This window comes from Toxotes jaculatrix, chromosome 19 (assembly GCF_017976425.1).
Source record: "Toxotes jaculatrix isolate fToxJac2 chromosome 19, fToxJac2.pri, whole genome shotgun sequence".
Taxonomy (NCBI): domain Eukaryota; kingdom Metazoa; phylum Chordata; class Actinopteri; family Toxotidae; genus Toxotes; species Toxotes jaculatrix.
Window position 1 is genome coordinate 10408240 of NC_054412.1, and position 13156 is coordinate 10421395.

At 41.6% G+C, this 13156-nt stretch overlaps 2 protein-coding genes across 5 annotated transcripts in view; one reads left to right on the forward strand and one right to left on the reverse strand.

Moving 5' to 3' along the window:
* Nucleotides 1-13156, forward strand: part of LOC121199516 (serine protease 23-like) — a 94570-nt gene that overhangs the window by 64830 nt on the left and 16584 nt on the right. The window lies entirely within an intron of this gene.
* Nucleotides 835-6749, reverse strand: LOC121199518 (terminal nucleotidyltransferase 5A-like). Its single transcript, XM_041064286.1, has 2 exons — nt 5649-6749; nt 835-4528 (listed from the first exon to the last, which is right to left on the reverse strand). The coding sequence occupies exons 1-2, from the start codon at nt 6072-6074 to the stop codon at nt 3713-3715; spliced, it is 1242 nt and encodes a 413-aa protein (XP_040920220.1). The 5' UTR covers nt 6075-6749; the 3' UTR covers nt 835-3712.

A 13156-nucleotide genomic window follows, 5' to 3' on the forward strand; every position in this document is an offset into this window, starting at 1 on the left:
ATTCACCAAGAAACCCATGCAGAGATGAATGGAAATAAGTAAGGACAAAAAAAAAAAAAAAAATAGAAAGCACTGATGACATGAAGTTGTATAGTCACTGTGACTCAGTCAGTAAACAGACTGACCAGAAAGAAGTGACAAAAGAGCTGCACACTTCCGAAGCTTATTTAAAGTAGTGTTTTGGACAAAGAAATAAGGTTAAAGGCAAAGAGAAAGAGAAGAGAAAAATGTGGGGTGACAAAAAGACAGACAGAAGAAAGAAAAAAAGATGAAAGAGAGACAAAGTAAAATATTTATTCTCAGTGTCAGCAGGGAAAGTGACATCTGGAGGCTGAGGCCCATGGGCATTAGAGTGATGCAGACCTGGAGCCAATCTACTCAGTCAGTTACCATGTGTCCCTGGAGACCAAGGTTCTGCTGGTAGTGAGGTCTGTGAATATGCATGATCTACCTGCTGTTGCAAGTACACTCCCAGCTAATGAGGTCTGGCAAACAACACGATGACTGTTGCTGACGGTGGCTGATGTTCATCGGTGACGTATCTCGGAGGGGAAATCCGTCACGTTCAGCTGTCACTTGCTGGCAGCAACAGTCGTGCCCGCTGGGATTGTGTGGGCACCTCAGGACGTTGACCTGAGCAAGGCTCTTCTGTCTGTCTGTCACAGCCCGGGCAGCAAATCAAAATGCTACAGCTGTCTACCTCAGCCAAACTGAGGTTGAGTAAGGTAAAAAGAAACTTCACATACATTATTGTTGTGGCTGATAGTGAGTGTGACGACAGTGATAACAGCAAAAAAAAACTGAACTGAACAACTCTTGTGTGATGGGTTTTTCGTTGTTTTTAATTATCAAGTCAATAAACTTGAACACAATTATCAGATCATTATTTTCACGTCCAAACAGGATGGCAATTAAAAACGCACAAAGAACAGTGAAACAATCTCTTTGGAGCAACAGAAATCCATACGAAACAGCTCAGGGCGCACATCCAATGTGAACAAGTTAAATCTGCATCTCTCTGTAGCCACTGTGTCCAACTGCACTGCTCTTCATCGGCCAAAACGAAACACAAATTCGCACACACCAGAAAAAAACAAAATACTCTTAAAACTCAACAACACAGCTTTGAATCTGCCTGTTACACCAGCCAAACACAGACTGTACAAAAATAGAGATTGATAGAAAAATAAGAGCTCTGACAACACGTTTGAGAGAATATGCTGAGTCTCTTGCACTTGTAAAACTCAAAATTTACACCTGTTATTTCCATGAAATCCTAGCTCTTAGCCAACTTGTCTTAATGCCATTCAAATATCCATGTGATTGTCTTTATCTGTACTCTACATTTTTACATTATCTCCTCTTTGTGTGCTACATTTCCATGCTAAGGAGAGATAACCTTTTGACAGCTGTCAGCTGCTCATGCAGCCATATGTCCACACATTTCTCACTCTTTTTCAAAAAAGCCTCGATGAAATACTGTACATTGACCAATGTTCATTGAGTTTATAACATTGTTGAAGCTTTCCTGGCTTCATGCCTCGAGTATCTGCTGGATCTCTGACTCTTAACAGTTGCTTGTACACTGCTGCAATGTCCCTGCATAGGCAGTCCAATTTACACCACACTGAGAAGCACACAGCCGACCTCACACTGATACAACATCAGTGTGAGGTCGGCAGACACCAGTGCAGGAAATGCATGTCCTGATCTGTCTCTGACTTTGTCTTACACATGGAAAGCAGTTCATACATTATTTCAGTTCAATGCATTTTTCTTTTACAGTGTATACAGCATGTCAGTATACCTGTTTACACAAAATATGTAAAGTAAAATTACCATTTTACATGTCTGATAAAAAAAGAGGATTAAAAAAGTATTAGAAGTGCTATTTTTTAATATCTCAATTGTATTAAAATGTCCCAGTGTAATTTTTGAAAACTGGTTATCACTGGTTTCAAAATGCGTTCCAAACACGTTGCATATCTGATTTAATCTATGTTTAATATGTATTTGAAACTTAAAGGTACCATGTAGAGTTTTTGACCACTAGTGGCGCTATGGAGCAAAACTAAAAAGGCAGTAAGGAAGAATACGACAAACACAGATGTAAACAGTGCACAGTTTAAAATATTCAAGAACTTAAATGTTTTATAAGGATACACACAGTGTGTTTTGGTGAGTAATGCTGAACATGAATGTAACTTTGGTAGGTTTACAGGAAAACTCCACAGGGCACCTTTAAGTAAGCTTGAGGGTGTGTATTTCAGATCCATTTATTATTTGCATTTTAGCTTCTGCGTGGCAAAGTAGAACATTTCAGCTTGTAGCATGTATGCATTTCGACGTACCTTCTAAGAATTGCATGTGATGAAATAACATTTTCAAATGTGCTTTGGGAAAAAAAAAACTTTTATATACTCCAAATACAACTCTCTTCTTAGCATTTTGTCCCCCCACGAATGATAATATTATCGTCTCTCTGTGATAAACTGCATTTTTTGGTTATCAGGCTGTGCACTGGTCCACTTCAGGTTTCAATCCATTAAAACTGCAGATAAGAGAAGTTTATTCTCTCTCATACCAAACCTCTTTCTCTAGCTGTACACTTCTCTCACAGTTACAGTCTATTTTACTCTAACAAGCATTTTTGATCCAACCACCACCCCCATCTCTTTCTACAGATGATGAGATTATATTGTTACTTCCTCTTTGGTAATCAGGATGTGCATTCGTCCAGCAGGACTGCAGATAAGAGCAATCTTAAACTAAATATTATCAAAAGTTGGTCCTATACCTCCCTCTGTGTAAGAGACCTTACTCAGCATTACTCTCTGATCCTCAGTACATTCATTATCACCTTGAAAACGTCAATGAGACAACTCAACAGTTCTCTAAGATAAAGAGTCACAAAAATACCTCTTCCCTTTAGGCTTTATCTAGGCACTTAAAGAAAATTATTCCTGTACAGAAATAAAGCATGCATTGTTTTGTTGTTTTTTTTTTTCAGAGTTCAGATAAACTTGAGTATCAAAGTAGATCTTTGGATTTGTAAACAGTATCCAGCCAGTTCCTCTTTTTGCCTTGCTCCCCCACAGCAGAGCACATGTAAAACGTCAGAGGGTTGCTGTTGTTTCACCATAAAATCAATATCTTCATTGCATCATGTGTGTCCGTTCCCCTCAGCGGCAGTGTTGCATTTGAGTGTCCGCTTTGCTTTGTAATGTGAGGAGGATGTGGATATTATACATGTTCGCCATTTGAAATCTGAGTTCCTGTGAGCCGTGGCTCACAACACAGGAGGAAAATATCATCATATCCAGGCTGCTGATGACTCCAAGGCTGAGCTCAACTTGTGGTTTGCTCTACCAAATTGATCTTGGCCCTGATGAAAGAACCATAAAACTGATGGGTCAGCCTCTCTCATTGGCATCACTCCCTATGTGCTCAGCTCCATGCTGTGGCACCCTACCCTGGGGAAAAGCCTTTCTGTGGCTCACTGCCTTGATCCAGAATCCTTGTCCTCATTTCCCTTCCTTCCTTTTATTCTCTTCTTTTGTCTGCACTCTTTGTCTAATTCTGTCTCCTGTATTTCCTTTCTCGTTTCCCTAAATTTCCCCTCTCAAGGAAGAGATGAAAAGATCATCATTCTTCTCTTTTAGGTGGGCATGTGTTCCACCACTTACACAAAAGTGCATGAATGTACACAAGGTTAGTTACAGGGCAACCAGGTGGCATACATGGGATGTTGCTGAGGAGTTAGGTACTGCTGAGGTGGTGAGGGAGGACAGGAGTAGACAGGCTGAACCTGCGCTATGTAATAGTTGCTGAAGTTGCCATCTGAGACATAAGGGGCCGGCTGGTAGAAGCAGGTGACGTTGGCAGCGTTGGGAATGGCGTTCTGCTCCGCCAGGACCCGTACCGCCAGTGACGAGATGAGACTGAGCGTCTGACGCCTCTCATGGCCCATCAGGCACACCGTGCTCTCCTGCACCACGTCGTACAGCGTGGCCAGATAGTCATACTTCCTGTCCTCCAGGTCCACAAAGTGGTTCTGCAGATAGGACTCCAGTTTCCTCCTCTGCTCACTCACATCAGGAAAGTCAATGAAGAAGCGTGAGCACATGTAACGCTGGAGTAGTTTCATCTCAGTGTCAGAAGCTGCACGGAAACCCCGCACCAGGAGGTGGCAGTACTTCAGCAAGCCCCCGCCTCGGATCTCCTCGGGACTCCGTGTGCAGATGAGGCGCTTACGCAGGTGATCGAGGGCTGTGGGGAAGTCACCGTAGACGCTCTCCCCAAGGATTGTGGGGTGGAACGTGGCAGCCATTGGGTGCTCGGAGCACTCGTAGAAGAGGAGAAGTGAATCCAGCCGAATCTGGAAGGAGTCCACGCTGAACTCAAACTGCCGTCGAAGAGAGTCCACAAACTTTAGCTCCACATTTTTGCCACGGTTGTTGGAGAGGGAGATGAGACTCCAGCGGTCGGAGTCATTACACACTTTCACCATCTTTTGCACATAGGCCTCCTAAAACACGCACAAGAGAAGAATTACTTATCATCACAGACTGGAAAGACTGATCTCTGTCTACGGCATCTCATGTTTTTGAAGGGTTTAAGTCAGTGAATCCATGAGTGAAAACTGCAGTCAAGAAACTGAAGATACTTTTGGAATAAAGGGAGTTAAATGCTACATTTACCCCCCCCCCCCCCCCCCCCCCCCTTATATTTATACTTATAATCATAGAACACACAGGCCTATAGTCATGAAAATCATGATCACCCTATGAAAAACGTTTTAGCCATTATTTCAGTTCTTGAGAATTAAATCATATTTCTAAGATGAACATATGTCAGACTTCTTTTCCAGTCACTCAGTGACTTCTCTGTGAAAAGCAGGTCTAGTAGCATTTTCAGACAGATGAGACAGAAGTGTCTGAGGTGGTGTTGCAGGAACTAACACTATATTACAGCTGCGAAGGGAAGGAAAAACAAGGAGGAGGAGCTCGTTAACAGACATAGAGATGTTTGGCTTCGTGATTAGGTTTAATAAAGATTGCATTGTGGGTCTTACATGGACATCCTCTGAATTAAAATGTTAAAAACCAGCCTTAGTTTGGACAGGCTTCAGCAACCGGACATTAATGCTATTTGTACTAGATAAAAATCTTGATTTGGTCTGTTAGTCATGATGTTTTGCTGATCACATCTGTTGGTGGGCCATTAGTAGCCCGGGTAGTCCTTGGTATCCAGGTAACTGAGGGCCGACTGATTAATGTGGATCTGACTCCAATTGGATTAGACAGAATCCTCTTTGAATTGTAAACCAACCTTTTTACTATTTGAAGGCTTATACCTCTGTGCAGTTTGGACGTACCCATGGCAGATCTCGATGCTGATTTTGTGAGATTTATTTAAATGTGATTTCAGTGTTTTTTAAACAGAAAATGTGACAGGGAAATGACTTCAGCTGTGTGTGGTTTGTAATTACAGTGAGTGTAGATGGAAATAAGATAAAGAGGGAAAAAAGGTTCTACAGCGTGCACAATCTTTCCTGGAAGGTTTAAAAGTTTGAGGCAAAATGTCAATTCTGTTTTGCAAGTCATATGATAAATACATTGTATACGAGTTAAATCTTCATACACTACCTTTAAAGTCACTGGTGTGATCTTTTCTTTATTCACGCCCTCGGGCAAGAAGTCCAGAAGAGAGTCCAGAACTATATCTTTCACTATCTGAAACTCCATTTCTCCCTTCAGTTCGGCGCAGAATATTAAGTCCAGATCTTTCCACCCCAGACCGCTGTCCTCATGTAGGACGTAGCTGGCAGCGGAGCCATTCAGGCGCACCTCCCGGACGCGTATCCGCTTCTCCTCCATGCGGCACCGGACCACTTTGACGATATCTCGTGGCTTCACCTCCAGAGTGGGGAAGCTCCACCGGCCGTGGATGGGGATGGAGCCGGTGAGGATGGCGTCCAGCCGCTGCACTTGCTCCCAGTTGAGCACGCTGAGGTTGATGCTCTCCCCGTCCGAGCAGCTGTCGGCCACAGCGGACTCAACACTCTCGTCCATGCTGCTCAGAGGTAGATAGTAGGATTTAAGCGACAAAACTTTCCACCAATTCCTGTCGGAGAAGTGGCATCAGATAGCTGCAACTTTCTGAAGAATTGACCCGTCGGAACTGAACTCTATCATAACATCAAGATGCTGGACAATAAAGCGTCTCTACGCATGACGGAAAGAACTAATTGGGCGGTGTTATGCTTGTCCTACTTCTTACATAAAGTCTGCTCCCCAGACAAATTTAATTCATGAGCTTTCCAGTCGTACGGCTTAGTCACTGTCCAGCATCTGTCGCCCCGCTGCGCGCTCCGCTCCGGCTCTGTGGCCAAACTTTTAAAAGAAGACACCAGTTCTTGAAGTCGAAGCGATTGTTCTTCACAGCGTCAGCTTTTCATTACATCCCAGAGGCTCACAGACGCATCCATCACATCCGGAAAAACGTCTGATGCGCCGAAAAATTTTTTTACTTCTGTCCTCTTTGGCCCACTTTTACGCACGTATCATAGCGCGTCCCTGCTGCGTAACAACGAAAAACTTTACGCATCGCTTTAAGACTACGACACCTTTCAACTCCACACCTACTTTCAGAAAGTGGTGTATGGCTGTTTATCCTTTACATTTTGGCCGTTTGTCGCTCGTTGATACTGCGTGATGTCTCAGAGGTCTCACTGCACAGCTGCTGGAGAAGTTGTGAACAGTGCGCTTCCCGTCTGAGAAGCGTTGGGGCGGGTCGGTTTGATTGACAACCCACCCCTTCTAATAGCTGCCACCACTTCCCATACTTAGTTTGAGTGGCTGCAAGCCCGGAGACTGAGGCGTGTTCGGAGAATGGGCGGTACACGAGAGGAGTCCGGTTGGACGCTGGTCCTTAACCAAAACCCTCTCTCGTTTAGACTCGATTTCTTCTGCACGCCCACTTCAACCGACATGCTCACTTGTGTCAACAAGTAATCAATAGGTGTACTAAATAAAGCTGATCCAGAATCAGCGTTTGATCACTGCACAGAAGATAAACTCACCCAGAAATGTGTGCAGCTTATTTAATACCAGATAGATGCCCAGTATTTTATAATATTTTGAAGTGAAGAAGAGTGCTTTTACATGGCACAGGTGTGGTCTGACAGTCGTGGGAACGACATGATTACTACACAATATCCAAATTGAATTCATGAATACTGAGCAGTAAGTCTATTGCAATTCACTCTGGATAATGTTGAAAATGTGAATCATTTCAGTCTCACATTAAATTTTCTCAGAGGTGTCATCATTCACAGGTGAGGCTGTGGAAAGCGAATATCCCGAACGCCCCCTAGGGGTGTTTTTTTTTTTACTCATTCATCATTTGGCCCTGCAGGCATTTGTTTGCATCAACTTCTCAGTCTGGGGTTACTTTGCAAACTTGCAGCAAAATTGCAGACACCTTGTGCAAGTACATAACCTGCATGTCTATATCATGTAAAATATGCTTGATTATTAATTTAAAAAGATGTGAATTTATTGTAAGTTTGTGACAAATGTTTCTGATATATAAGATGTGCAGTGATCTTTCTGTCAGTATGTAGGGTATAGGCCATAGAGATTCTGCAGGTTAGTTGTCATGGAGAATCTATTAGAGCAGAGCTTGGCGCATATATCTGCGTCACTGCAGACGAGCCCATAAACCAGATTACAGCAGATTACCCTGTATGTGCAGTGACACACGTTCACGCAGACACACAGGGCCGTGCGTGAAGAGACTTCATGCATGTACACTCAAACCTGTGTAACAAATGCACTGCTTCTGCCATTTTAAGGTGTCATACTCTGTGCATGCTCAGACCACAGAACACTGAAAAAAAAAAGACAGCAAAAAGTGATGTGCGTAACAGGAAAAGTTTTTGAGCAATGTAAGACAAAACCAGAACTGTCAAACAAATGAGTTATAAATATTTGAACAATCTGGTGAAATATGAGTTGCAGGAAAAGAAGAAGGAAAAAATAGGAAAAAACAAAAATGAATTTTTTTATACTTACAAAACCTGTGGTATCTGGATATCTGTGTGAATATGTGCTGTGTATGATGATACTTTATTTGTCAAGCATTTGAGCCATAAATGCACAGATATGACATGCATTCCTATGCATGTACTGTTATTTCACAATCTGCCATAAGGCATCAAGTTCGCTATTATGCATTTCAGCATAAATGGGATTCATTTGAAGTGTGTGGGAGCTGTTTTCACTTCCTGATTTAACTTCTTATCTGTGTGTCACTGGGTAAACAGTGGCCAGTGCGGCAGCCTCTAGGTGTTACAATAAATGAAAGTCAGATTATAAAAAATTTAAAATGACAGTACATTTCAGTGCAAACTTCATTAGAGCTGAGTTACAGACAAGACTGTATCACCATTTCCAAACTGCAGACAACAACAGCTCTGTAGGTTCACACAAGACAGCAGCTCAGTCACACTTGTCTCTTTCCCCATTCACCAACTGGCTTGATGTCAGGCTTACTGCCGTGGATACTTACCATGAAGCAGCTACTTACCTGACCTTTGACTTGTCAAGTAGATGACACCGGCTTGGTTTCCAGTGTCTGACGACATCGAGGGATTGGGGAGGGGATTTCAGACAGACCCTCTGTCAGACTGTCAAACCAGTAGTCGCATATGGAAACAAATTTGTGTGTATGTACGTGCTGGTCCGCAAGCGTGTATTATGTATGTATGGTAATGTTGCTGTTTATCTTTGTCTGGCCACTCTGTGTGTGTGTGTGTGTGTGTGTGTGAGACATTGCTCCCTGTACCCAGAAACAGTAAATGAACATGTGTGTCATTCAAAAAGGCAGACATAGACGGGCAACACATACTCTGGGCCTTCTGCTTTCTGATCACATCTGAAGTGTCTCGTACCCCATCTTCACAGTATGCACCCTTGTACTCTTTTTTTGCTCATCCACATCTCCATCCCCTTTTTCCAAGATTCCTACACGTGGAAGTTCATTAAGAGATTACAGTGAGCTAGTTAGCTGAACGTGCCTCCACTCTCTTCCTGCTTACCTTTCCCACTTCACTCCCTTAACACCTTCTACTATTTTTAGTTTTTCGTCTGGATTTCCATTAGTAGGAAAAAAAATCCATCTTTGATGCCATGTTATACTTCTCCCTACTTTTTTCTACTGTTGTAGTCTGGAAGTAAAAGAAGTCTTTCGTAACTAGTAAAAGGGAAAATTAAAAGTTTTTGTTTGTATTAGTAGAGGCTAAAAATAATTTTTCTTTTAATATTTTGTATTTTTGCAAGTGTTAAACCACCAGTGTCCTGTGGTTGGTGGACAGAGCTGCCAACAGGGAGGTGATTCAATGTTATTTTTTGTCAAAATGATATAAGTTGTTTTTTTTGGTATGAATATTTAAGTGCTCATTTCCTGTGGCACCAGGTCAACCAAAAATGTACTCTTCAACCTAGCTAACCTTAGCTGACTTAAGCTAATGTTATTGGATTTCGTAGTTAATAGACAACCAATTGGTGTCTAATCTAATTTGTGTTTTTATAGTCCACATGACATCAGAGGGTGTAGTGAAGATGCTAACATTAGCTGGTTAATGGTTGGGGTTAGGGTTACAAAGTCTTGCTTAGGGCCCCCGTTTGGCTAGGGGCGGCCCTGTGTTTAAAGCTGAGAACCTACGATTCTTATCTGACTTGTGTAAGCCTGTTTTGATATCAGAATCTGCATAAATAGTCCATCAGGTTTGCAGAAATAATTGTACTTATACTGGTTCATGCTGACTTTCTTGCAATGAATGTTGAAACAGTGATCTTACATTTTAGTCCAAGTATTGAATCAGCTGCAAGCAATTACAAACCTTCCTGTTCCTGCTACTGTGCCTGAAATTCACATTCTAAGGCTGCAGCCCACGGCCCATTGACACATACAGAGTGCAGCATGTGTAAAACATATATTAGCCACAGTAATGGAACTGTGCACAGGCATAGATGAAGCTCAGCAGTATTTCTGATCAGTATTAACCCTGACCTCAGTAAGAGACCTTTGTTGACCCCAGTCAACCTTGAAGAGTGCGCTCAGTAGTGTAAGCCCCCACTTAACTCTTCCACAGCCACTAATGAGATTCGCTGGCATGTCTCTGCACTGTAAGACTGTTAAACTGTGAGAATATTTGCAATGAAATGAAGACGGAACAGTGAAATCAAGATTAAACTGTGGTTTATTATATCATAGCCTTCCTCAAAACTTTAGGCATAGGTTACAGGAGAATAGACACTTATTGCAAAAGCCTTTGTCTTTCCATTTACCTTGTGCAAGATGCTCTGTCTGAGTTTATTTCTACTGAACACAAAAGATGGTCAAATTGTCTAACCACACCAGACCATGCCAACACCTTTAGGCATGTATTGCTCAAACAAAAACACACACATATACATACACAGGCGCACACTGTACATGTGAAATGTTTATAAAGGTTTTCATACAGTTCATACACAGAGCATAAACTAATGATGTTTATGAGTTATCCATCATTAAATACAATCGCAGTCTTTCAGTACAGCCCCAGAGGTTCATACAATCCCCCTGCCTTGTAAGTCAACATTTTCCCCATTTTTTTAAAGACTGTTCCGCTTTCCTGACCAGCTATGACTGAGGGTAGCAAACTGCTGTAACAAAATAAACAGGAAGTGAATTTTTCTATCTGTGACTCAGCTTCCTGTATGATACTGTGGTTGGCGATGTCAAGACCACATAGATATTCTGTGATGATATCGCTCCCATCCAAACATACAGATCATTTGTATTTGAGTTCAGTAACTGAAATGAAACTGAAAGCAAAATCATGAATGACAGCACTGAAAATTAATTCCTGACCCTCAAACGTAAAGAAAAATGAGTTTTATAAGCAGTCTGTAAATAAAACTCACTAAACAACTGGTTCCCAACCTGGGTGCCACGAGTTAAATGTGCAGGGACCTGAGATTAACAGGACTTAAGCAGAAAAAAACATTATTAATTTATATGAGCTTTTTCCCCCCTTATCAATTACTTAACTATTTAAAAACTGCTTAAACAAATCAGTATTTGGTTGAACTAGTTACATGCACAACTGGATTACCAGCAACTGCTTTGGGCCCCAGAACTCTGATGACCCCAAAATCTCCAGGTTTTCTGTGTTCTTGGTTTGTGCCAATTTAATTAAAAATCTAGGAAATATATCCCTGTAAGGGACAATATTAAGAGACACAATAAGAGCTTTTAGGGTGGTTTCCTGCTTTATAACTAACCTGAGGCTTTGTTTCAGTGAAGGGTTCTGTGGTGTGGTAATTACTGATAATAATATCTGTAACCCAAGACAATGGGTCAAACCCACTGTCTTGGGTTAACCTGTTATTATGTGGGTACTAGGTTGACCCAAACTGGGTGCCCCAGTGTATTTTAGTGTTTATATTCATTATTTCAGTGTTGTGTGTATATTTTTCAACATGTATAATCAAATTACCACCCATCATTTCTGGGATTCCCGTAGCAGGTTAATCCAGCTATGCATATTGTGTGTGCAAAGGGGGAAGTCACTTAGACATCGTTTTGTTTTAAAACATCATAAGCTAAACAGGTTTGGAACCAGTGCAACAAACCAAAGACATTTACTTCATTTCCTGAAATTCTACAGCCTATACCTGTGTCACTCAGCCTTCTGCCTCTTCCTGAAATGTCTCAACAATAACAAGAAAAATTCAAATGAATTTATAGTTTGTACAGCAACAAAAAATGAGTAACTTATTCTTAGTAGATTTACTTTCACCTTCCTATTCATACATCATTCTCCCAGTTTCATGGAGAAACTGGAAAACCCCTGAATTGTTTCATTGAAGGTCACGCTCACATGGCGGGAAGGTACTACAGTGCCACCTGCTGGATTACTGCCCATGTTGTTCATGTTCATGTTGTTCTGACTGACCGGAGACTTGTTGACTCTCACATTTCGACATCTCACTAGATGGTGCTCTTTTCATACTGCTTATACAGTACTTCAATATACACACTTTTCCTCTGGCCTCTCTCTCATTCTCAGTTTCCCACACTTTAGACTGCACTGAAATCTTAACACATGTATTTGTACAGCTGTGTTGGGTAAACAGTGTCATCCAAGAGCCAAGTTAGGTCATTCTATCCTTTAATGCGCTGTATTATGATTCCGTTATTAAAAGCTGAATGAGTAAAAATTCTCTAATTAAACCCACTCAGCTGTGTGACACAATCTGCCAAATTAGCAATTAATCATTCATCGAATCTCTCTTTTTTCTCTCCACTCATACATGTCACGTGTGTGTCGAGATTTACGGTGAGACTCAGCCTCTGTTCTGTTTCAGATAATGCTGACATGAGATATATTGCAGGTATTTGCTGTGGGAAATCTGTGTGAGAGTCATTCCGGTTGCATGACTAATGCTACCAAATGAACTTTGTCTCAGCAATGAAACATTCTTATTCATTTCTACTTTTTTTTTTTTTTTTTTAGATCTTTGTCAGCATTATTATGTAGCCCCAGCAACAGCTCACAGCTCACAACTTTGTCTGTTTCTTGTCTGTGAGACATATGAGTCAAATGACTGGTTGCATGTGCAGCAGAGGCGAATTCTCAGGCTCAGCTTTGTTTTGACTCTGCAGAATGATTTATAGGCACAAACAATGTACTCTGAGGCGTCTCAGATTTGTGTGTGTGTGTGTGTGTGTGTGTGTGTGTGTGTGTGTGTGTGTGTGTGTGTGAGAGAGAGAGAGAGAGCACATTTCAGAGACCAGTCTTTGGGCGATTGATTATTGATATCTTCTGCATGTGCACGTTAACTGCATGAATGATGACACTTCCACTGTAACTTCCTTTAAAAGTATCTGCAACCTGTTAGCTACCATAACGAGTGAGAAAGCATATTCTGCCGCCTCTGTCATACCGCGTGTTAAAATGGCACAGAAAATAAAAGCACAACAAACAAACTCATGTAGTCACACCCTCTTGGTAACAGCAATCAATTTACTCCTGGGATCAACTTATGACAGTTTACAGCTCAGATTAGGTTAATGATGGGTTTTATGGAAATGTATAGTG